The 23,261-nt window shown below is 56.1% G+C and overlaps 9 protein-coding genes across 9 annotated transcripts; 3 read left to right on the top strand and 6 right to left on the bottom strand.

Moving 5' to 3' along the window:
- Positions 1 to 303: 303 nt before the first annotated feature.
- EX895_003568 (uncharacterized protein) lies at positions 304 to 3,243 on the top strand (the record flags this gene model as incomplete). The annotated part of the gene is made up of 1 exon (XM_029884166.1): positions 304 to 3,243. One exon carries the CDS (start codon positions 304 to 306, stop codon positions 3,241 to 3,243), a length of 2,940 nt encoding a protein of 979 aa, XP_029739539.1.
- A 200-nt stretch (positions 3,244 to 3,443) lies between these two features.
- Positions 3,444 to 5,807, bottom strand: EX895_003569 (uncharacterized protein; the record flags this gene model as incomplete). The annotated part of the gene is made up of 1 exon (XM_029884167.1): positions 3,444 to 5,807. One exon carries the CDS (start codon positions 5,805 to 5,807, stop codon positions 3,444 to 3,446), a length of 2,364 nt encoding a protein of 787 aa, XP_029739540.1.
- Positions 5,808 to 6,188: 381 nt separating this feature from the next.
- On the bottom strand, positions 6,189 to 6,948 carry EX895_003570 (uncharacterized protein; the record flags this gene model as incomplete). Its single annotated transcript, XM_029884168.1, has 2 exons — positions 6,189 to 6,277; positions 6,354 to 6,948. The coding sequence occupies 2 exons, from the start codon at positions 6,946 to 6,948 to the stop codon at positions 6,189 to 6,191; spliced, it is 684 nt and encodes a 227-aa protein (XP_029739541.1).
- Positions 6,949 to 7,709: 761 nt separating this feature from the next.
- Positions 7,710 to 9,448, top strand: EX895_003571 (uncharacterized protein; the record flags this gene model as incomplete). Its single annotated transcript, XM_029884169.1, has 2 exons — positions 7,710 to 7,713; positions 7,797 to 9,448. The coding sequence occupies 2 exons, from the start codon at positions 7,710 to 7,712 to the stop codon at positions 9,446 to 9,448; spliced, it is 1,656 nt and encodes a 551-aa protein (XP_029739542.1).
- Positions 9,449 to 10,035: 587 nt separating this feature from the next.
- Positions 10,036 to 12,036, bottom strand: EX895_003572 (uncharacterized protein; the record flags this gene model as incomplete). Its single annotated transcript, XM_029884170.1, has 1 exon — positions 10,036 to 12,036. One exon carries the CDS (start codon positions 12,034 to 12,036, stop codon positions 10,036 to 10,038), a length of 2,001 nt encoding a protein of 666 aa, XP_029739543.1.
- A 1,280-nt stretch (positions 12,037 to 13,316) lies between these two features.
- EX895_003573 (uncharacterized protein) lies at positions 13,317 to 14,744 on the top strand (the record flags this gene model as incomplete). The annotated part of the gene is made up of 1 exon (XM_029884171.1): positions 13,317 to 14,744. The coding sequence occupies one exon, from the start codon at positions 13,317 to 13,319 to the stop codon at positions 14,742 to 14,744; it is 1,428 nt and encodes a 475-aa protein (XP_029739544.1).
- Positions 14,745 to 15,056: 312 nt separating this feature from the next.
- EX895_003574 (uncharacterized protein) lies at positions 15,057 to 16,014 on the bottom strand (the record flags this gene model as incomplete). The annotated part of the gene is made up of 4 exons (XM_029884172.1): positions 15,057 to 15,567; positions 15,640 to 15,757; positions 15,834 to 15,856; positions 15,959 to 16,014. The coding sequence occupies 4 exons, from the start codon at positions 16,012 to 16,014 to the stop codon at positions 15,057 to 15,059; spliced, it is 708 nt and encodes a 235-aa protein (XP_029739545.1).
- A 1,537-nt stretch (positions 16,015 to 17,551) lies between these two features.
- Positions 17,552 to 19,243, bottom strand: EX895_003575 (uncharacterized protein; the record flags this gene model as incomplete). The annotated part of the gene is made up of 1 exon (XM_029884173.1): positions 17,552 to 19,243. One exon carries the CDS (start codon positions 19,241 to 19,243, stop codon positions 17,552 to 17,554), a length of 1,692 nt encoding a protein of 563 aa, XP_029739546.1.
- A 965-nt stretch (positions 19,244 to 20,208) lies between these two features.
- Positions 20,209 to 23,127, bottom strand: EX895_003576 (uncharacterized protein; the record flags this gene model as incomplete). The annotated part of the gene is made up of 1 exon (XM_029884174.1): positions 20,209 to 23,127. The coding sequence occupies one exon, from the start codon at positions 23,125 to 23,127 to the stop codon at positions 20,209 to 20,211; it is 2,919 nt and encodes a 972-aa protein (XP_029739547.1).
- Positions 23,128 to 23,261: the final 134 nt, after the last annotated feature.

A 23,261-nucleotide genomic window follows, 5' to 3' on the forward strand; every position in this document is an offset into this window, starting at 1 on the left:
GTGAAGAGACGACAAGAAACGATGTCACAGATACTCTTTCTTGGCGGACAAATGTCGAATGGCACGTGCGCATTCTCGTGCGGGTTAATTTGAAGAACGGCGCGTCTCATTTTTGGAGCCTCAATTTACGCCACGCGTTAAAATCCAACGAGAAATGCGTTGAATTGCAACAGAAAGACCGTCTCAAAAGTGTTGGTTTCGCAAACAATCGGCGACGACGAGAAAGTGTCTCCGAGCTCATCTTCCCATCCCCTTTCACTTCCATAACATCCACTCGACTGCTCGTGTCGGCGCTCTCCAGTCATGCCGCCCACCAACGCCCCACCATACTCTTTCAAGCCGGTCGAACCCGTGTCATCAACCGAAGACGGCGCTTCCACCAGCCACTTTCGCGCTTTCATTCGCTCCTCACGCCCAATCGAATCGGTGCCAGACTCGGAAGGCGAGGAGCTTTCTTCCGACGAGGACGACGATGAGAATCAAGACCCGCGCTCTCGAAAAGCGTCACCATCCTCTTCGAAGCAACTCACCCTGGAACCAGAAGAGTTCCGCATCGGCGATGTCGTCTACCTTCCCTCGTCCTACCAAGCTCCTCTTGCAGGGGTGCTTACACATCTCTGGACAGACGCTTCTGAGGAGGGCAAGATCTTTGGCGTATGTCGACTACTCCATTGGCCAGAATGGATGTCGACCATGGCCAAAAAACGCATGGCCGGCATCACCAGCCGACACGAAATTTACTACACCCACAAAGCCACTAGCCTCAACAAGCGCAGGACCAAGACAAGTGCAAGGTCAGGCAAGGAAGGCGACACTTTCGAGGCCGGTCCTTCACTTCATGACTACTCGTTCGACGTCGACGAGATCATCGCCAAGGTGCACATTCACTCGAGCCAACCAGAGTGTTCGAAAGCCATCAAGGAGTCTTCTGCGCTTTCGACGATTCAGCCCAATCTCCCTACCGACGACTCCTCAGAAGCAGCAACCGTAACCCCAAATGCGAGCGGCAAGAAAAAGGCGGCGAAGACGCACACCCTCTACAAAAACAAGTCGTTCCCGACGCATCTCTTCTGCGAGCGTGCAGTGGATCCAAATCGAGAACTCTTCTGGAAGATCGATTGGGCCAAGTTGATCGAAAAGGGAAAGCAGGGTGCAGGTTGGGACCTCAAAGACGACTCTTCCGATGTGGCCACTTCGCAGGGTCAAGGCGTCAAAGACCTCGTCGAGCAAGTGCAGAGGGACACCAATTCTGCCTCCGGGGAACGTCTCAACACGCCCCAAAAGACACGCGTCCGGGCCTCTACACCTTCCTCCGTGGTTCCCGCCTCGGACCTGGCCTCGTCATCCAGGCCCAATCGCACTCGGTCCACGGGCACTCCTTCATCCATTGCCGACATGAACGATTACACTCCCAAACGCCGACCTGGACGGCCGCGTAAAGAGGACTCGCTCTCTGCGGGCGTCGCAGCTCCCAAGCGCAAGTACAATCGCAAAAAAGCCAACGGCGGCTTCTCATCCGATTCCGACGTAGCCTCCGACGACTCGTTCCAGAGCGGCGACGAGTTCTTGGTCGAAGACAACTTGCTCGTTAAAGCACGACACCTCGACACGCCCGATTCGTCCGACAATGAGGGTTCGCAGTTCAGTGCCCCTCCCAGCGACGTCGATGTCGATGTTGATGACGACGACGACGATTTCGGCAAGACGTTCAACCTCACGCCTCGAAAACGTGCCAAACTTGCGAACGATGCTCCACCCATGACACCTACCAAACGACGTGTACTGTCCACTCCGCAAAAGATGGCCTTGGGGCTAGCGAGTCCCGCCAAAGCGCAAGCGACACCTCGATCCAAAGCGCGTCTCATGGGTCTCAAAGCACGAAGCTTACCGCATCCGACGTTACCCGCACGGCCGCCCAAACTTTCACTGTTGCCCAACGAAGATGCACAGATGCTCAGCCCGCACGACCGCGCCAAACGGTTGCTCCACGTCGGCGCCACGCCCGACCATCTGCCCTGCCGTGAAGACCAGTACGAAGAAATCATGGCCTGCGTCGAGGACGCTGTCGAGGAAGGCATCGGAGGCTGCGTCTACGTCTCTGGCGTGCCCGGAACCGGCAAGACTGCGACAGTCCGAGAGGTCATCCGTGCACTCACGGCCCGGGCGGAACGCAACGAGATGAACCCGTTCTCGTTTGTCGAGATCAACGGGATGAAGCTGGCAGATGCGTCGCAGGCGTACACGCTGCTGTGGTCGGCGATTTCTGGAGGACAGCGGACATCCCCGAAAACGGCGCTGGGGCTGTTGAGCTCGCATTTCGCGCGTGTAGGGGCCAAGATGTCTGGTGGCGCTGCGGGCGGCGCGGGCGTGGGCGCGGGTCCAGGAAGGGCGGCGACTGTGGTTCTGATGGACGAGCTTGATCAGCTGGTGACTGCGAGGCAGGATGTGATGTACAACATGTTCAATTGGCCCAACACGAGGGGTTCGAGATTGGTGGTCATTGCGGTGGCCAACACGATGGATCTGCCCGAGAGAACGCTAAACGCTAAAGTGGCGAGCAGGTTGGGCATGACGAGGATCACGTTCATGCCGTACACCGATCGACAGCTCGTCGAGATTGTCAAGTCGCGCCTTGGCATCACCGCGGACTCTTCCACGGCCGAGGCCGACCAGGAGACGAGTGGCGCATGCAGCGGAGTGCTCAGCATCGACGCGATCACGTACGTTTCGAAACGTGTCTCAAACGTCTCTGGTGACGCACGACGCATGCTCGACGTGTGCAGACGCTCGATCGAGCTCGTCGAACTCAAGGCCAAAACCACTGGTCTGACGGTGCCTAAACCGGTGACGATCCTCGACATGAAGAGCGTGCTCGACTCGATGGTCAAATCGGGCAAAGTGTCGCACATCCTCTCGCTGCCGTTGCACGCCAAGACCCTCCTCCTCAGCCTGCTTTCATGCCTGCGCAGGAGCGGCTTGGCAGAAGCAGAGCTCGCAGATGTCAGCAGTCACCACAAAGCCATCTGTAGAATGTACGCCATCACCTCAGCGTCAGAGGAAGGCACGTCGCTCAACGCCCCACTTGCCACCTTGACGTCGCTCGGGCTCGTCATCTGTGTAGGCCAAGGTGCAGGAACGGGAAGAGCGGCTGGCTTCGCGAGATTAATGCTGGCTTGTCAGGAGGATGAGGTCAGACTGGCATTCGAACACGATCCGGACGAACGCCTGCGCAAGATGCTCTAGAACCGCCCTTCTTGCAATGGCATATCTTTTTACATCCTTTTCAAGGACCGAGTTCTCTGTGTCTCGATTCAGATTCTCAATCTCCCAGACGTGTGCGCATCTGAGAAAGGCCCCTAGGATCGTAATCGTAGGAATAGTGCAATGAATGATGAGTAAATCAAACCCTATGTACAAATGCTTTTTCTCGTACGTTCTACGCTTTACGCCTCGTTACTCGCTTTTGTAGGAGCAAGACTGCTCTCGCGATTGCGCAACAGACAGTAATCGCCATACACATTCGTATTGCCCGGCCAACTCTTGGGCAGCCAGAACGCGCGATGCATGGTCGCGGCAACCTTCCTGCCCACTCTGCTGACCCACGAGTCGCGCGGATCCACAGCAGGCCTGCTGAACTCGGCATCGAGGAACGCCCCGCAAAACACGCGGTCCCACTCGTCGGCCATGGTGGCATACCGAGGTTCGTAGCGCGACTCGTTGGAAGCCAGGCTGCGATGCGGCAGGTCGAGGTCCACGAGATAATCGCACGTGCCGACGTCGACGTAGCGGTCCATCTCTTCTTTGTTGAGGTCGTTGAATCCGGACTGTACGCGACGGGTGACGGAAGACCACGGCCATGTCCACCCGAGAGTAGCGTCCAGCGTCTTGACGATGCCATTGGAGGGCTGGACTGAGGAGACAGCATCCACGGCGAAATGTTTCGGAAGAATCCCGCTGAACTCACTCTTGATCCACTCGACCTCAACCCCAGCCGGGACGAGGAAATGTGTTGGGAAGCGATGCCACTCCTTCCCGTAGCACAGCCTCACGGGCGTCTCGAGCGTAGACAGCGGTGCGAGGCTGATCGAAAGATCGACGCTAATTCCCTTGTTCTCGGCACCATAACCGCGATCGTTGTACTCCTTCTCCTGCTCCGTGGCGACGGGCGAAAGACCGCGCGCGATGCGCTGCTGAATTTGCGGGCTTAGCGTGTCAGGGAACAGATCCGCGACGACACGGGGCAGCTCGTACCCTTCGAAGTGGAAGAGCACGTCAAAGGGCGAGTGGTAGTTGTTGAGCTGACCGACAGATCGCAGTGCGCCAAGCACAAGTCCGAGAGCCAGAATCGACGAGGTGATGGTGGTAAACAGGCTCGACTTGGAAGCACGGTAGGGCGACTTGGTAACTCGAACGAAAACCACCTCGGACAGGGTACGAATGAGGTAGAGAGACACGGCAGCATTGAGGCAGAGCAGCGTGTAGGCGGGATACATGAAGCGCTCTTCCTTGTGCGACTGGAGACTGAGTGCGACGAACCAGATATAGAAGGGGGCGATGCGGAGAAGAGCAAGCGAAAAGAGGCTGGAGGGCCTCTCGACGGATGCGTGACCTTTCTTGGTTTCGAGCGCTGGTCTCTGGAAGCGCTTGGGATCGATACGTGCGCTTACGAGCAGCAGAGGAAGCGAAAGCAATGCGAGCGGGAAGAAGATGGTAAAGTTGAGGAAGAGGTTGGAAAAGTAAAAGGTGAAAGGTTCGGTGCCATACAGCTCGGGACCGGCGCCTCTTGTGCTAGAAAAGAGATTGTACAGGATCGTATTGAGTGGCACGAAGGTGAGCTTGCCGTACGCTAGCGTGTCGATGGCAAAGGCAGGTAGAGCGATGATAGTGGCAAAGATGGCAGCACCGATAGCTGTGGACCATCTGGACACGATCCAGTTGTAAAACTTGCCATTGGCAACAATGTCATCACCTCGCAAGAAGAGCTGTTCAAGGACGAAAGGGAGCGCGAGGACGATGGCATAGGGCCAACCGATGATGGCACCTGCAGCGAAGGACAGAGCCGAAAGCAAGAGGCGCTCGGGTTTGAAGGGCCGTTGCGATGGGTTCGAGAGTACCGAAGGGTCCGAGGCGGGCAATCGTGCCGGATAGAGACACGCCGAAAAGGCCAAGGTGGTAGCATGCATGACAAACGTCGAGGGCAAAAATGCGGTCGAAGCCTCGTAGATACCAGCGCTCGTAGCCATAGCCATGAGACAGTAGCGTCCCACCCTTGCGCTGAAAACGTCGGCGACGGCCTTGTAAAATCTTGCGTCTACCAGCGAAGAGACAAAGGCGAGAAGCAGTCGAACGGCGAAAAACACCTGGCGCCTTCCCATGCCAAAGCGGGCGAGCGCCTTTGCAAGCGGCAGATAGTGAACGATGAATGCCCAAGATCGGATGGCGAATTGAGGCGAATACTCCCACGTTTGAAAGGCAACCGACGCATGACTATGGCCGCTCCTACCGAACACAAGCAGATGAAGCGGCTCCCAATAGCCAAAGCTCTCGTCGCAGTCCTTGATGACGGAATACATGGCCGAAGACACGCGGATGATGACAAGGAATCGGAAGGCGGCCGAAATGGAGGGTGACCAAGCAGGTTTCTGATGTGCTCGAGCGTAGTCCTGCAGCAGCGCGTTGCGACGAGAGAGAAGTGCATCGGCAGCAGCCGCATCTCTGGCAGCCGAAGCCTTTGCATAAGCAGCGTCGCCCTGCTTCTGGAAGCGCAGTCCCTGTCCCTTAGGGACGTGAGGAGATGCCGACGACATGATGTCGGCTCAACCGTTGGTTGTTTTTGGTGAAGGAGTGATGGTGCGGAACAGCGTGTTGTGATGGCGCAAAGTGTTGGGTTCAACAAGAAGAAATCGCAAATCCCCTCCTCCGCACTTGCTGCGAAAATTAAGCTCTTTCAAAAACAGACGCCAAGCCAAAGACGCGAAGTCGAAGCGTGGTTGGGCGATCGAGCCACCTCTTTTTTTTTCTCGCACAGCACGGCAAGGCACTGCAAGCAAGCACTTCTTAGGAGAAAATCACCCATGTTTTCTTCTTATAGCTACTGATGTGCAAGGGGCGAATGCAGTTGAATGGCTATGCCGGGTATTGGAAGCGTAGGGTCGACCTGCAAAGGGAGAAGGACAGTATACACAGGACTACTGGCCAAACGCCTTTTGAAGGCCCGAAAGCAGACGTTGCTCAAAGATGGACTCGACAAATTCCCCTTCTTCGGTGAACCATTCGCCTGTTAGTGAAAGAGGAAGGGATGAGGGGGTCAGTGAGGCATACATTGAGGCTGCTGGTGCTGAACGGCGACTCACCTAGATGTCCTAGCGGCAAAGACTCGCTCTTTCTAGCCAAAAGCGATTTGCCCTTGTTGCTCTTGCGTGTGTAGACGAACTGCAGAGTGTAGGCAGGAGGTGTCAGGATGGGTTTGCCGTTGGCCGCCGTGATATCTTTCTTGGCAGCTTTCGGGAGAGGTGGGGACGAGATGGTGAGATGCTCGGCCTCGATACGATTCGAAAGCGTCCTGCGTGAGCCGGTGAAGATGGTATTTCCTTGCAGATACGAGTCGAGCAGCTGTATTCCGGACAGGATCGTGTAGACGACCACAGCGATGGCGCACGCCTGCTTGTTGCGCTTCCACTCCTTCTCCACAAAGTAGGCCCAGATGGAGGTGCCGATCATGATGGCAGACGCGGTGAAACCGAGCACCAGCCGCAGATCAGCGTGGATGTGGCTGACTTTGAACGGTGCAAACGCTTGCGCCTTGGCTGCTGATCCCTCTGCTTCCGATCGACGCGAAAGGATGCGCTCCACCGCTTCGTCGCATGTCGCTTTGAGCTCGGTGAGATTCGAGTTGTCGACCACGATCCGATCTGCGTTGGTCCTGTTGGTAGTGTCTTTCTTTTCCATCGTGAGCGTGTTGCGCTGTATCGAGTTGAAGCGGTGGTGGAAGTGTAGTGTCAACAGCCTCATGCAGAAGCTTCAACAAGTGGCTCAACAAGTGGCTTGGAAAGGGGTCTGCGCGAACATATGAAACACAAAGCAGCTCGCTACGTGGAAGCAAGGCTCAACGGAAACGCTTGGGTTCTGAAATTCCCAATGTTATGCCATCAGACTCAACAGCAGCCAGCTTCCTCGGTCGGGCTGTTAGACCACTTTTGATGTGGGTAGCAAGACCGTCAGAATGAACTCGAGCACAGGAAGGAAAGGGGAAAAAAGGCGCGAATCGATCTCGACCTCTAGCCAACGAACGGCACACAGGGCGACAAATTTTCTGCTGCACTGGAACAGTGGATGATTTGCGCGAAGAAAGAGGACATCGAAAAAATGCGCAAATGAATCTTCTTAGCCCAGTCTTCCTCTTTTTGCAGCTCTGTTCGGGCAGCAAATCCGTCACAGGGACTCTTTGGGTGGGCAAAGTGACTTGCTATTGAGACAGCAAATTCGCGAGAGTCGCAGCAGCCGTGATCCGACGATTTTGATTTGAGCCAACCTCGACCAGGTGTCACAAGTCTCATCATCATCATCCACTACCATCTCCCAAACCAAGTCTTGCATCCTCTATCGCAAGGCAACCCACTGAAAACTTCTGGTCCAGCTTGTATTGCTAGGATCATACTCAACCAACCTCGAATCTAGTCGCTTTCCACCGACAGGTTAACTTGCCCACCATGCGTAAGTTTTCACGCCTTTCACCGCTCATTGCACTCTTCTTTACTGATGACCTTGACTACTCTTCCTTGCTCTTCTATCCACAGCGCCTAAGAAGGGTACAAAGATGACGCTCAACGATTTCTTGGCCGACGAGACCACCGGCAAGACTTCCTGGGCCGACGAGATGGACGACCTTCCCATCTCGTCTGTTCCTCGCGACACCGGCTACCGACGTGGAGGCGACTTCCTCTCCAGCGTTCCCGACCGCGTCGACCGCGACCGTGGCTTCGAGCGCCCTGAGCGAAGCTACCCGCCCCGCGAAGAGCTTCCTCTCCCCGACAAGCCCCCCTTCACCGCCTTTGTCGGAAACCTCTCCTTCGACGTCATGGAGGCCGACGTGGAGGACTTCTTCGCTCCTTCCAAGACTGTCAGCGTCCGCATCGTCACCGGTCATGACGGCAAGCCCAAAGGCTTCGGCTACGTCGAGTTCCAGACCCAGGACGATCTCCGTGCTGCCCTTGACCGAAGCGGCTCCCAGCTCGCCAGCAGAACCGTTCGCATCAGCGTCGCCGAGCCTCCCAAGAGCGCCTTTGGTGGTGATCGCCCCATTCACTCAAGCCAGGCTGACGATGCTTCCCAGTGGCGTCGCGCTGGCCCACTCCCCCCCGCAGAGCCTCGTGGTGGCTTTGCCCCTCGCCCTGAGCGATCCGGCGTGCCCCGCACCGAGGGCTCTGGCTTCGACAACATGGACGTCAGCGCCGGCGTTCGAAGCGGTTTCGGCGCCAAATTCCAGACCGCTCCTCCTTCCAATCGCTCTCCACGCGATCTTGCACCTGCTGAGCCCAGCCAGGGCGACCTAGCCAGTCAGTGGAGGACCGGTAAGCCTGTCGAGGGCCGATCCCCCGCCAACTCGCGTCGCCCTTCCGGCATGGCCGACTCGGACTCGCGACCATCCTCCTTCCGTCAGCGCAACGATGCCCATGACGTCGACGAGCGCTTCGCATCTCAAGAGCGCATGGGCTTTGGTTCCAAGTTCGTCGCCGACCAGACTCCTCCCGAGAGCCCCGGCAATGCAAAGAAGGGTTTCGGTTTCGGTGCTGCCGACCGACGTGGCAGCGGTCAGCCTGCCTCTGCGGCCGGTGTCGCTTCAGACTCGACCGACAACTGGCGTTCTGCCAAGAAGCCTAGCTCGGGCTCTTCCAGCCCAGCGCCATCTGCTGCCGCTCCGGCCGAGCGCAAGAAGCTCGACTTGAAGCCTCGCTCCGCTGAGACCGCTGCCGCTGCCAGCGCTGCCACCAGCAGCTCCAAGCCAAGCCCCTTCGGCAATGCCAAGCCCATCGACGCGTCCGAACGCGAGCGACAGATCGAGCAGAAGCTCTCGCAGCGTGAAAAGGAGAGGCAAGAGGAACTCAGAATCAAGAAGGAGAAGGCCAAGGCGGACAAGGAGAAGAAGGACAAGGCGGACAAGGCGGACAAAGCGGACACGGCAGACACGGCCGCTGCCACCGCCGACAACACACAGTCTGACGCTGCCGATGCTGCTACCCCTGCTGCAGAGGACGCTGCAACGGCATCTGCCAAGGCACCTCGCGCTGCCCCGCCTGTCGGCGCTTGGGGCGGAGGACGTAAGCCTTCCGGTGCACTCGTTGGCGACGAGCAGAGCCCCGCTGCAGGCAAGAGCGATGAGGACAAGACCGCCGAAGCTCAGGTAGACGAGGTTGCCGAAAAGGTTCAAGAGACCAAGATTGAGGCTTGAAGCTTCGGATTTGTCTTACTTATCTGGCCAGCTGAAAGCTCAAGGATTTCGACGACGGTTTCTCTCCACTTCTTGCCTCCCTCAACCTCGCCAAAAGAAGCGCTCTACATACTAGCCTGTAGACTCTTCATTGCTGCTTTTCATCAGCACTTTCCTTGCCAGTGCGCACGCACGGCCGTCAGTTCCTAGAGGTCGCCCACTTTCTGGATACCCACTCTCATTCCTTCTCTTTGAAGGTGAAGAGCGCCGCAATGACGTCCGTTTTGAGATGCGCACGCACTACTGTTTCGGTTTGAGTCAAGCCCAGCTTTCGTGTCTTGATCTCTGTAATTTACAGCTCGTTTGTTTCCTTTCTTTCGTGTCAATATGAATGTTTTCCCCTAGCCGTGGGCTTGCGGCGACCTCTTCATTTTTCTTTGCTTGACCGGCTCTGATCATGGCGCTGGGATGGCAGCTCTGCAAAGTCTTTCGCTCCAAGCGTCCGAACAGAAAGGAGGGCAAGGCAGTTGTTTATGCGGATCAAGTTGTCTTTCGTAAAGCAATATTGACGACGCAGCATGTTTCGAAACAATGTGATACAAAGGCTTTCAAGATAGTGTCGCTACACTTGTCGAATTCCACATCTGGCCAGCGGCAACGAGTTTACGGACCGCCTCTTTGCAAAAGATGACGCCCATCCTGGTCGAGCAGACCCCTGCGGGACCACCTTCGTCGCCGCCGCCCGTCCTCCTCTTTCGATCGCCGACACGCCACCATCCGATCAAAGTTGAGCCGTTCTTGGCCGGGCCAACCAAACTCTCGCGTTGCTCCTGACCCCACCCGTCGACGTCAGAATGCACCCTCCAGAAACTGGAAAGCACCGCGACAGGTCGCTTGGCCAACAGAGATTGGTAATCGGAGCTCGACTTGCGGAGGCGAGCATAGTTGGGGCTTGCCGTTCCGAGATTGGCGTCCAGACGCTCTAGCCAAGACGACATGAGCAGTCTGGGATTGGATCCCCCCGCTCCGTGGATACGCCAACCTCCGCCTGCCATGTCGTGCTGGCGTGCGGCGCGTCCTCGCGGTCCCGGAGCGAGGATCCGGTCGACTACCGACTTTCCTCTGAGCAGACCAATGATGCGTGTGACGCCTGTTGGCTCGACGAGCGCAGGGAGAAGGTCGTAGAAGAGCGAGCCGAAGGGTCCGTGACGTGGGGCAAGATAGCCTGCCCTCGCATCTGAGTCTCGCGAAACCTTGTCGGTGTACCACGAAGACGGAGTTTCTGCATCAATGTGTAGGAAAGAGTGGATAAGCTCAGGATGCTGAACGGCAAAGTCCTGGGCAAAGAGATGACCGTATCCAGTAGAGACGAGCATGAATTTGCCGAGCGATTCGCCGGCTCCCTTCTTCTTCTTGGTCATGTCGTGCTCGACGCTGCTGTCGAGGTCGTCTTGATCATGCTTTTTGAGAGCGTGGTAGAGGGCTTCGGTCTGCAAACGAATCGAAAGGGGCTGATAGACAAAGTCAGAATGACCGTAACCGATGCGGTCCCAGAAGCATACGCGAGTGAGGGCAAGATGGCCATCATCACCGCCGCCGACATGAGAGCCGGATCTTGACACCATCTCTCGAAGGAACTGCGCGGCAGTGACTCCAGAAACGCCGCGTTCGGACATGACGAGGGCAGTGGGTGGGTTATCGGTCGAATTACCAGATTTGAGACTGCCCGGCTGGGCAGGTGCGGACTCGCAGGCGAGATGGAGGCGGAATGAGACCGGATACGGATTAACATCAGCCGGGTCTTGTGGATAAACAGGCTGCTTGGTGAGTGAGGTGGGATGTACCATAGTAAGGTTGCCTAAAGGCCTGAAGCCGGAATCGGCAGCATCGAGCACTAGATCGAAAGTGACGAGCGCGGTGGCAAGGGCGACACTGAGGCAGCCAAAAAGAGCGCCGAGTAACTTGAAACGCCTCGACCATTTTGCTTGAGCTCGAGCAAGTGGGATCTCGGTGACGATGGGAGCCCCGACGTCGGGATGGAGCGTGAAGGGAATCTTCTGACGTTGCAGATGATGAGACGAGAGGAAAGCCCAGAGCGTAGAGAGGAAGCAGAGGCCCACGGAGGCGAAGCCAAGGTAAGAATGGGTGACGCGGAACTCTGGAACGGCGAGAAGGAGCACCACGTCGGCGACGGTGCAACAAAGAACGAAGAGGTGGAAAAAGTTGGTCGCGTGCGAAGCGAGCTCGAAGAAGAGTAGACCAGGGCCAAGCATGGAAAGAGAGATGAGGCAGAACCAGAAGGGCAACACCGCAGGCGAGCGGTGGGGCGGCAGTAGAAGCGGGACAGGTTCGAAATAGTTGATAACGAGGAGGATGAGCAGCACAACGACAGGCAGCAGGAGGAGCACACCTAGAGCAAAGTAAAAGCGTAGCAAGAGGGTCAAGTATGGCGACCCTCTTGGTCGTGGTGCGGATGGCGCCGGTTCCCGAGGTATGGCGTTGTAGTCAGCGGCGGCGGCATCGTAGGATGAGCCGAGCAGAGGCTGTCGCTCGCTGTTGCGGCCATGGTCTGCGGCGGATGGCTTTGAGGTGGGAGACTTGGGTGCCATGTTGAATAATGTATGCGTCTGCGAACCCAGTCCGATGCTTGTAGCTGAAAAGCAATCAGGACGGCTTTGAGCGGATGGAGATGAGAGCGGCACTCTATGAGAAAAGTGACGGCGCGCGACGTGACAATGAGTTGAGCCGAAGCCTACTGCTTGATGGCGCGCGTCGAGGACCGAGGACCGTATCAAAGTGCGAGTCGAGAGTCGAGTCGAGGATGGTGGTATACGGCAAAACCTCAACTGTGTAACGTCGCAGGCTCTCCATCCTGTCACCGGAGGCGCCTCTGTCTGAGTGTGGGGAATCAAAGAATGACGCCAGCATGCGCGCTGCCTTCTCTCCTCCAAACGTGTTGAGCTTTGTCTAGAGGCTTCAAAAGCAGCAGCAGAGCAGCAATCGAAGTGGAGGTTCTCAGACGCAGCAGGAACGTGAATCAAATTCAAAACCCGAAAATAGATGATTTCTCCTGTCACTGCCTTCAAGCCGTCGAGAGACAACTTGCCTTTGCGAGACCCGCTTCAAGAACGCAAGAAGTCCTGGTAAAGCAGAGCCACGAACCTTGCGGCTTGGAACAGCATCGTGGGATCTTTCACTTCGAGCTGAATGCGTATGACCGTGCCTTTTGAGTGCCCCCCCCCCATCTTGGTGCGGGGAGCCCATTTGCATGGCGTTTCGGCGGGGCATTTGAGAGGGTCGTGCTTGGTAGCACTGCATTTGTAAAATTTGAAAAGGTGTCTGCGTGTGTGCGTGTGTGCGTGTGTGTCTTTGCCCTTCTCTCCCTGCAAGGACGTAGTCATCGACGCGACAGACTCGAACTGCATCGGATCTGGTACCGTTGGTTGAGTTTTTGAAAAGTCGACATCTCCACCAGCTTCTTCTGCCTCCTCTGCATTCTTGTCGACTCCTCGTTGCCTTCGGACATCCCGACATCGTCGGACGTCACCACGACCATAGACGGCGAGTACCACGGCACAGACACTTTCATTTTTCAGCTCCGATCGCAAGCTGCCGTGCTGCTGCTGCTGCTACTGCTGCTGCTGCTACTGCTGCTGCTGCTGCTGCTGCTGCTGCTGCTGTTCTATGGCGCAAGGATAACCACCCGGCGCCAACTTCATATCAGCTTCAACCCGACGTCGCTGATTATCGTCGATCTCCCCTCTTTGAGACTCTGTCTTAGTACATTCACCGCAGCCTCGTCGATATCATCCGCATGATTTGACTCTTCCTCTCCCCCAAAAGCTTGTCCAGCCGTCCCAGCCTTGCTGTTTTCAGCACCTCTCCAGCCATGGTCAGCACCGCCTTTGGTCTGCCACTCAAGCACGTCTCGCTCGCTGTGCTCACCATCCAGAACACCGCCCTTGGTGTGGTCATGCATCACAGTCGCGTATCGGCTCCTGTCGGCAAGACCTACTTTTTCCCCACCGCTGTACTTCTCACCGAACTCCTCAAATGCCTCATATCGTTTGTCATCGCCGTCATCTCTATACCCGCAACTAGCGACTCGCTTCCACTGCCGTCGGGCTCGCACAAGACTTCGGCTTCCAAACGCAAAATCTCGAAAACAGAAGACGATGCGCTGCAGCCGCGGGTGCTCAGCCCAGCCTCGCATGACACATCCTCCGACTCGACACGCTCTAAACTCAAGCTGGTCCTTGATGAGGTCGCTGCAGAAGATTACTGGAAGCTTTCCATCCCCGCCATCCTCTATGTCCTGCAGAACAATCTGCAATACATCGCTGTCTCCAACCTCGAACCTCCGGTCTTCATTTGCGCCTACCAGATGAAGATCCTCACCACCGCTTTCTTCAGCATCGTCATCCTACGCAAAAAAATCGGATTGTGGCAGTGGCTCTCGCTCGGCATGTTGGCCCTCGGTGTCGCTATCGTACAGATACAGAGCAAGTCGGTTTCGGGTTTGATCCCCTTCGAGGTTCACAGCCAAGGTTACGGTCACGTTTCGGCCGGTCCGGTCGCCGATCTGCCACCTCCTCCACCACCTCCGCCCTTCGATTCGCATCGTGCTCCACCTCCAGAGCGTCTGCCCAGCGTCGGCTCTTTTTTCTCAGGCTCCGATGCCAAAGACTATGATCATCTTCCACCCTCCTCGCCTTCCTTTCCCGGCGCACGCATATCCATGAGCATGGAGGAGAGCGCAAAGGTCGACAAGCCAATGCAACCCATTCAAGGCTTCCTCGCCGTCACTGCTGCTTGCTTCACCTCAGGTCTGGCCGGTGTCTACTTTGAAATGGTGCTCAAGAGCTCAGACGCAAATCTGTGGGCCAGAAATGTGCAGCTCTCCGCCTGGTCTCTACTTCCTGCTGCGTTGCCCGTCCTCCTCGAGATGGCTCGTCACGGTCCCTCCACACCGTTCCTACACTTTGGCGTAAGCGCATGGGCAACCGTAGTGCTGCAGGTCACCGGTGGGATGGCGGTCGCCATGGTCATCAAACACGCAGACAACATCCTCAAGGGCTTTGCCGTCAGCTTCAGTATCGTCCTCAGCTTCGGCTTTAGCGTTGCCTTTTTCAATTTTCCTTTTACCGCTGCCTTCGCCGGAGGCGTAGCACTCGTCATCTTAAGCACCCTCTCATATGCACACGGTCCAATGAAAAGCCTTACAAAGGCTAATTCGAGCTGGACCGCCGTCGCAGATGCGGTCTCGACCTCAGCGACCTCTTCCTTCCGCGACAAGAACAGATTGCTTAGAGACTGATCATTATTTCGCATTCTTAAAGAGCTTCGCCTTCCATCTAACGTATGCAAACCGTGCTTTTTGTTTGTGCCGGTGTTGTGGTCGTCTATTTCCACGTGCAAGCGGATTGTAACGTAACTTAGGCTCTTTCTCGAGACTCTCCTATGCTGAACGAGATTGACTGAGAAGCCTTGCTCGAGAGGCCTGGCCGTGACATAACATGATCTGTGGTTCCGGTATCACACTCGTAGTAGATGATGAGTAACAAGCATTGAAAATTGAGGTCCTTGACAAGCTGAGGCAGATCGACATTGCTGCATGTGATTGGATCTTTCAAAAAAGATCTGCAGCTCTGACTTTGTGAGCTTCTCGCCCGTCTCCTCTTGATTCCGGGGCTGTCTGATCGTCCGGCGGTGGCCCACTTCTTGCGACACCCCCTGTCGCCAATGCTTGAGGTGCAGCACTGTATCCTGGCGGCGGCGGCTGCCTTGGAGGGGGTCTGGCAAAGTTGGGCGGGGGTACCCCAAACGCTGGTGACAGCGCTGGCGGAGGCACCGAGTATGGACCCGCCGCACCAAAGCCGGCCATCATTCCCGGCATCATACCAGGCGGTGGCGCCTTGCCACTCATCAGAGCCTTGTGTGCTTCCAGCTGAATTCGCAACTGCTCCTTGGATAGCACCAGCTTTTCGATCCTTGGACGTTTGTTCTGGATCGCTCCATTTCCATCGGCTTTCTGCGCAGCACGTCGTGCCTTCCATTCTGCTAGATCCTTTTCAGGAATCCCCGCCATTCCATATATCTCGATCTCAAAGGAATCCCGGCCGGGCAAAGTATTCTCGATTCTATGCGTTGAATAAGCAAAGGGTCAGCAGCGTGCATCGTGTGACAGTCCATGGTCATTCTGTTTGACTTACTTGTTCGGCTCTGCTTTATGCACTTGTGTGAGATGCACTGCCAGACCTCCGGCTGTGTTGAGTCTTCGCGGGCATTGTGGACAGCGATAGTGCTTGGACTTTTGATGTTGCAGGAGAACTGTAGTGGATGTGCATCGGTGCCTCATGGTCAGTACGTGGATCAACAGAGGCTAAAAGACACCGCATTGGTTTACCTTTCTCGTCCTCAAAATCGCGGCTGAGGTCGACGCAAAAGATGCAGAGTTTCCAGGGGAAGAACAAAGTCTTGTTAGTTGCGAACAACCTGATCAGCACTGACGAGACAGGGCGAGCAACTTACTCGCAGTACCAGCACCATGCCTCTAGCTGCGGAGCCTTTCTCTTCTTCTTCGTCATGGCAGCTTGGAGTGTATCGAGCGGGGAGGTCAAGAGATGATGATGGTAGTGGGAAGCAGAGCGGGCGAGCTTCTGACGATGTCGCGAGGCAACTCCACTTTCTGCGCGAAGGACCCTTGTTGCTAGTTAGACTCTCAGCTAAATGTGTCATGCTGACTAATTCAAATTACGTTGTACAGAGCCACCACCATACCTTTGCTTTCAGGTCTCGTGTCTATCTATCATGTACTGTACTTCACCTCAGAATCAAGCAACGCACACTGGGGAAAACCGTGCATGCACTACAATGCCGGTTTGCAGCGTCTTCACTGGTGCACGCAGTTCTGTTTACGGCGATTTCGGAAAGTTCCAGGTGAAATAGTAACACCGATTTGCAGAAAAGTGAAGATAACTACAATGAGGATTGTGAATTAAGTTCCGTGAGGCTTTTGCCATACGAAACATTCCGCACCGGATGCATATCCAACCTGATTCTTCTACTTGTCGAGTTCGAAATACGAATTAATCCACCATCGCTGCTTCTCGTCTGGCTATGTTGCAACGTAGGTTGATCTATGCTCGGAGAGCATTAGGGCGAAAGCTCAGCAGAATCGTCTGATGGTCGTCAATTTCGTCTACAGCAATGGACAAAAGCCGTGCTACTCTGATTTAATTCATTGGTCTAATGTTTCGCTGGCATTCTGAAAGCAACAGCTATGGACACTAATCAGGTTTGCAGATACTTGCAAGCAATAATGATTTGCAGGAAAGATAATGATCCGGTCCAAAAATACCTCTCTGGTATTCAAATGTTATTTTTGTGTCTTCCTACTTGCCTTGAACCTACCTAAAGACTACGAATATGTCTCAGTACCCATAAATAATGATGATTCTTTGCATACAGTGCATGTGAACTTTATCTCAACGTGAATTCGTAGGGGCAGCTCTGTCAGGAACAGAAGGACAATATTGGCTCTGCTCATATACGTCGCTTTTTCGAAGCTCTTCTACAGTGTGAGGATTGTTAATTCTGATTCTTAGAGAAAGAATAATTTCCTTTTTCTGATAAATAATTGCGTCCAGAGGTCTCGGCTTTCATTGCGTTAAAAATAATCATCATTCTAGGCTTCTTTGGAAAATATTTGATGATGCATAAAGACTCGGTCGATGTAAAAGTGTGAAGGGAGGCTAGAAACTCAAAACTCCCTTAGACATGTAATTCCACCTTTTGCCCAGTCGTCCGCATTCGATCATGGCCGCTATGAATATGAATACGAATCTGATTAACATAACAAAGAGAAGCATGACCAAGTCCTTAGCTCTCCGTCAGAGAAACCATGAAACGGAAACTTGCTCATTCGCCTTACAGGCCGGTTCGTCCAACAACAAGGTGGGCCACTTTTCGACGCGTTAGTTATGATGGGTCTTAGTGAGCTGACACTTTTCCAACCTTGGAGGTTTTAGCCGACGAACTCATGATGGGGACGCACTGATCACGCATGACTGGGTGATAGGTCGTGACGATGTCGATTACGGGGTCCGAGCGGTTCACTGCGAACTATACAAATTGCCTCCCGAGATCCCTGGGAGCATACGGAGGAGGTAGCAAGGTCTCGCCAGTGTGGTCGTCAAAGAGCCCATCTTCAGAGAGGTGGAGTGAGCAAGCGTCTTGCTCGACGCGGTATCGCTGAGAGGCATTGCGGCTGAGGCGGGTGGATGGCTGCAAGCTCGTGTTAGATGCGCTGTTTTGGTGGAAACTGGGTGTCGGGGCAGGGGATGGGATGGAGAGGGGCGAGGGAGTGATCATAGGACTGATGGGCGAGGCTGCTGTAGGTGGTGTTGGCAGTGGACGGCGCGAGCCGGCTCGTGCAAGCCTAATCGGTGCAGCCGTCGCAGAGGTAGGATCCTGGAATGGATTCGCAAAAGGGGCCGATGCGACTCGGCAGTGGTGGGAGTAGTTCGTGCTTGGACCTACACCGTGGATCGATTGGCCGTTGGTGGAAGCGTCGAGGTTGAGTGAGCTCGAGTGATGATGAGATGGCAGATGGTGAATGGGAGAGGGGGCGTATGGCACTGATCTGGCATCCCAGAAAGCGGTGTAGTGGGTAGGCGTGGAAGCAGTGGCAGAGGCAAGGTTGGTCGGGGAAAGGGGCGAGAGAGGCTGACGCAGTTCGGTCGGAGAGACACCCACCTCGCTGTCAGGGCTGTAATCAATCGGAGAGGATGCGACGGAATCTTGATGAGATGATAGCCGGATTTCTTGAAAGACGGCGGGAGTTCTGGTCGACTGTCTCATGTCGATGACTTCGGCCAACTGACTCTGGGGTCGGACCCAATACTGCGACTCGTCGGTGGTGGCGGTGACGCGGCTAGGCACTCTTCCAATGTCGCCTTGGCTCGCGAGGAAGTTGGTATCAAGGCGCAAGCGTGAGGAAGAAGCTGCGGCTGCTGCTGCCGATAACCTGCGGTGACTGGAGCTCGAGGAGCGCGGAGGCAGTAGCGTATCCTTGCGTTCGGAGTCCACCTGTTGCTGGAGTCGTCTGCGTGGTCGAACGATCTTGTATTGATAGAAAAATGTGCCGAAGAGGATGAAGAGGCCGAGCATGACTACAGCTGTGACGGTGGAAGCGATAAGGATCACTTTCGTGTTGGATGTGACGGGCATGAAGGATTTGCCAGGCTTGTAGTTGTTCGGGTTGATGACGACGCCCCAAAAGTTCATGTCGGAGGCGTTGTTGATGTTGCTCATGACGACATAGTGTGTACCCTCGTCGATGGTCTCGGAGGTCCAGATGGCGGGGGGCAGTTGGGTGCCAGACGATTGTGCGAGCTCGTCAGTGGTGGAGTATGCATCGATGACGACCGAGGTGGTGTTGTCGATAGTGACGTTGTATCTGCCTCTGGTAGGACCACGAAAGTCGAGGACGGAAAGACCGTGCCCGCTAAAGTAAAAATTCACCGAGTCACCTGCTGTAGATGAGGAATAGTAGTAGCCGATGGGTTGCGTGTCGACATTGCCTGGAACGGTAAGATTGTGCCAGTTGGACGCAGGCCAGAAGGTGGAATGCGGATCTCTATTATCGACGATACCGCCAGACCATAGTAGCGAAGTATTCCAAGGGTTCGCCACGACGTCCGGCGTGATGGGAACATCTGAGGTCATGTTGGCTGTAGTCATGTAGCCGGTGGAGTCTGAAGATGAGGACGAGCCGGAGCTGGAAGTATACGGTGAATTGTATGTTGCGTTCATGATGAGGCGACGCCGAAAAAGAAGGATGACGTCAAGTCAAGAGGGCGGTCGAGCGCACGCCAGAGTTGCTGGCTGTGGGCTCAAGATGTTTGATGAGGAGGCCAGGGGATATGGACGAGAGCCTGGTGGTGATGGGGTGGTGATGGCGATGGCGAGAGCCAGGTTTCCGATAGGTTGACGCAGGAGCGCTTATCGTTTTTCGCAGCAGTGGCGGCCCACCAAAAAAAATCATCCCCGCAAAGCCACTGTCAACTGGTGCAGCTTTTCTGCGCGCCGACTGCAGCAGGAACGGCAGCTGACAAGCCAAATCGCCGGCCGATCGGAACTTGTGAGCTGCCACCCCTTTTTTCCTATTCAAAATAGAAATCGCACTGGCGCTATGTGCGAGGGACAAATCCTCATCAGCTCTGCTCTTCCCGCGTGGAACGGGCGGCGGCAATGTGCGTCAGGAACAATTTGACAGTTTCGACTTTGTGCCGCCGCCCGCCTCATTTTGCCTTGGCAGGGCGAATTTGTCATTCAGCGCCTAGGCTCACATCGGCCGGCAAATCAAGATTCTTGGCAGAGGTTCCGCTACTCTGCCTTTAGCTCATGCTTCCTTCATCGGACGAGACGGCACACAAGAGCAAAATGGAGGACGGAAAGAGGTACGATTGCATGCGGACGTGTCTACAGAGGCGAAAAGCGCTACGGCAGCACTAGACGCAGTCATGAGATGCACTTTATGGAAAAGAGACGAGATGGAGGATGAGCTAGCTACGAGACCACAGAACTGAACGCGACAACGGGTGCAAGACAAGAGAAACAGGAACAAAGCTGGAAGAAAAGACGATTTGCGTGCTAGTGGTGTATGGAGCATGTACGGATCAGCGAAACAACGGCACAGTGGATCAACGGGGCTTGGCACGGCACAGGCCAACGCATTGACGCTGCTGCGCTGCGACGGCAAGACTCCTTTGAGACATCTAGTCCGAAGCAGACTTGCAGTCCTGAGGCACAGCATAGCCATCGGTACGCTTTCCTCCACCCCAGGGCGTGCGTCCAACTACCCGCGCATCCGTACCCAGTCCGCGCTTGGCAAACGCCTTCCACAGCAGACACTTGTTCTGTCCGCCCGTGAGATGCTTGTCAGCTTGGACGATGGCATCGCGTGCATCAAAGAAGCTCGGTCGGCATGGCTGCAGCTTCATGCCATCCACGATCAGCTGCACCAGCAGCGAGTTACCGTGACGCGGCACGCGTCGCTTGCTCACTCGTTGCTTGCCCAGCGAAGCCAACTCGTCCTCATCCAGGAAGAAGGCCGCCTGCTCCGAAGCAGTCGCGTTGGTGGCAGGCGGGAACAGGTGGGTCGTGAATCCGTGCTCAAGCACCAGCGCCTCCTCCACCTCGTTGAGCATCGTAGCCCACACCTCGCCGATTGCGTGTACACCCCAGTATCCGGCGTGGTCCAGGTACGAGTACGTCTCTGGGTTGATTGTCTCGTTGGTCGAGTAAGGGTAGTTTCGAATGCCCTTGGCGCGGTTCGACGCCCACGATCCCATGGGCCAGTCGCGTGGAACAGCGCCCGTTCGACGGATGATCGAAGCAAGTGCATCACCCCATCCTTCGCCCATGCCTCCGGACTCACCCCAGCCAAGGCAGCCACTGTTGGCAGGACCACCCGTGAGACGCGTAGACAGACCGTGGCTGTACTCGTGGATGACGATGCCCGCTTCAAAGTCACCATCGCGGTACGGCGTCGACTGGTCCCACACGTACATGCGCATCCTGCCGCGCTGGCCATCCGGAGGCGTCATGAAGTCGGCGTTGTCCGTGCCGGCGCCATCCTGGGCGAAAGCAATGACGCCATCGTACGCTTCACCACCGCGGCCATAGTTGTGCTCCTGGAAGTTGCCCGCAACCTCGTCAAAGCCGTAAGCGTAGAGCAAGTCGTGGTACTCGTTGATGGTCACAAACAGCTGAACGGTGGCAGCTGCGACGTAGTCGGTGGGCGGCAGCTCGGCGTGCTTCTTCTCCGACTTGCGCCATTTGTACGGGTAGTTGAACAGCATGTCAGTCGACTTGTCGTCGCTGAGTTGGCCCTTGGGTCGCTTGATGGAGCTCGACTTCCACTCGCCGTTGCCCGATGGATCAGCCTGAGCAAAGACGTTGTTGCCTCGAGTGTCGGTGTAGACCGTGTTGTTGCCCACCACTGAGATGGCGTCGTCCGCCTCGAGCGACGAGAAGGGCGAGTGTTTGCCGGGCACCGTGTGCCAGCCAAGGGGAGAAGCCTCGTCGTAGCGCTCGCCCTTTTCGTTGGAGCGCTTGCCTTCAGTAGGATCGTTGAGGCCCCACTTGAAAACGCGATACACGGGGTTGTGGCTCAAGGGAGCAGGCGTCTCGGCCTCGGAGGGCTTGGAAGACTTGGCGGGCGAGTAGCCATAGAAATCAGGACGGCCCAGCTCAGGAAGCTTGCGGTTGCCAAACTCGGGGCGGGCGAGCGAGGCGACGTTGCCAGGCTTGACGGCCTGCTTTGCGCGCGGGCGAGGCATGCTGTGCACCCAGTCGACAACGGTGCTGATGCTTCCAGGACGGTGAGCGTCGGCGTAGGCCTCGTAAGCGTTGTCTTCGAGAGGAATCTGGAACTTCCAGACGAGATTGAGGCCATCAGCCTCGGTCTGGACGTAAGCGAGCTGAGCGGGGACAGGGCCCTTGGCAGTGGGGACATTGTGAAGGTACTCAATCTGCGTGTGAGAGGCCTGCGTACCCGAGTCGGTCTTCCCGGCATGAGGTTGAAGCTTGTGCTCGAACGTGGTGAAGATTTGGGAGGCCTCACTCTCCGCAGCATGCGGATCGGAAAGACGAGCTGCGAGGCTCTCGTCGGGGGTGGCCTGCTTGAGGAAGTAAATGAGAGCCAGACGAGGGTCGACAATGGCTTCAGGCCCGTGCGCATCACGCTTGGCACGGAGATGCGAGAGAGAACCAACGATGCGCGACGAGAGGTCAGCTCCCTGCAGAAGCGGATCGTCCGAGGGAACGCCACAAAGCTCGTGGAGCTCTTCCTGGAGGGGCAGCAGGGTGCTGGGGTCCACATTGGCACGGTGGGCGGAACGCTCAGCGGCAGGTTTGGCGAGACCATCAAAGACGTACTGGTGGACGCCGCCTCGAACAAAGGCCTCGTTGTTGCTGGTCCAGTCTGCGCCGGGAATGTCAGTGTACTCGGCGGAAGAGGCGGTCTTAGGGAAGAGAAGAGCGTCGATTTCAGAGCGCAGCTCGTGGCATCGCTGCTCTACCTGCAACTCAGTGGCTGCTTCGGTAGCGGCAACTTCTTGGCTGGTGAAAGGAGGAGGAGCTCGTCCAGCAAAGAGGGTGGAGCCAAAGGAGAGGATCTTGCCCTGAGGCGAAATGTTGATGTTGAGATCACCGTCCGCAACCTCGAGGCCGTTGACAAGCTGTCGCACAAAGTAGTGCGAGATGCCGCTGGAAGGGTCGGTGTACGAGTCGGGACGCACGTAAAAGTCGTGGCCTGAGGGGGCGAGGCCCTTGTTGTAGCCGAGGAGGTGCTTTGCGAGACGGGTGGCAACCGAGTAAGGGTTCTTGGGACCGTCTTCCGCGTTGACGTAGTGGATAGCAGCAGCGTAGGCATGCTGGCGGGAGGAAGTGAAGTCTCGCTTGGAAACAGAAGCGTCGTTGACAGCCTCCACGTCGGCAAAGACCTTGTGGCTGTGTTCAGGACCCCAGGCGAGAGACTTGCGAGAAGGGTCCTGAGGACGAGCAGCGATGCCGTCTACAATGTGAGCATTCGCAACCGGGCTGGCGGTGAGAGTAGCAAAGCTGAGCCAGAAGGGGAGGAGGGCGATGAGGGCAAAGAGGCGCTTGTGCCCTTGGTTGACGGATCTCGCCATCGTTCGCGACAAATAAAACGTCAGACGCACCCAACAACGGACGAAGTTGGTGTCGGTGCGTTGTCACTGGAGCCTGAGGAAAGGAGAGGGAGCGATCTACAATGAGCAGGAGCAGAATCCGGGAGAATGGCGGT

Source organism: Sporisorium graminicola, chromosome SGRAM_21 (assembly GCF_005498985.1).
Source record: "Sporisorium graminicola strain CBS 10092 chromosome SGRAM_21, whole genome shotgun sequence".
In the NCBI taxonomy this organism is placed as follows: Eukaryota; Fungi; Basidiomycota; class Ustilaginomycetes; order Ustilaginales; family Ustilaginaceae; genus Sporisorium; species Sporisorium graminicola.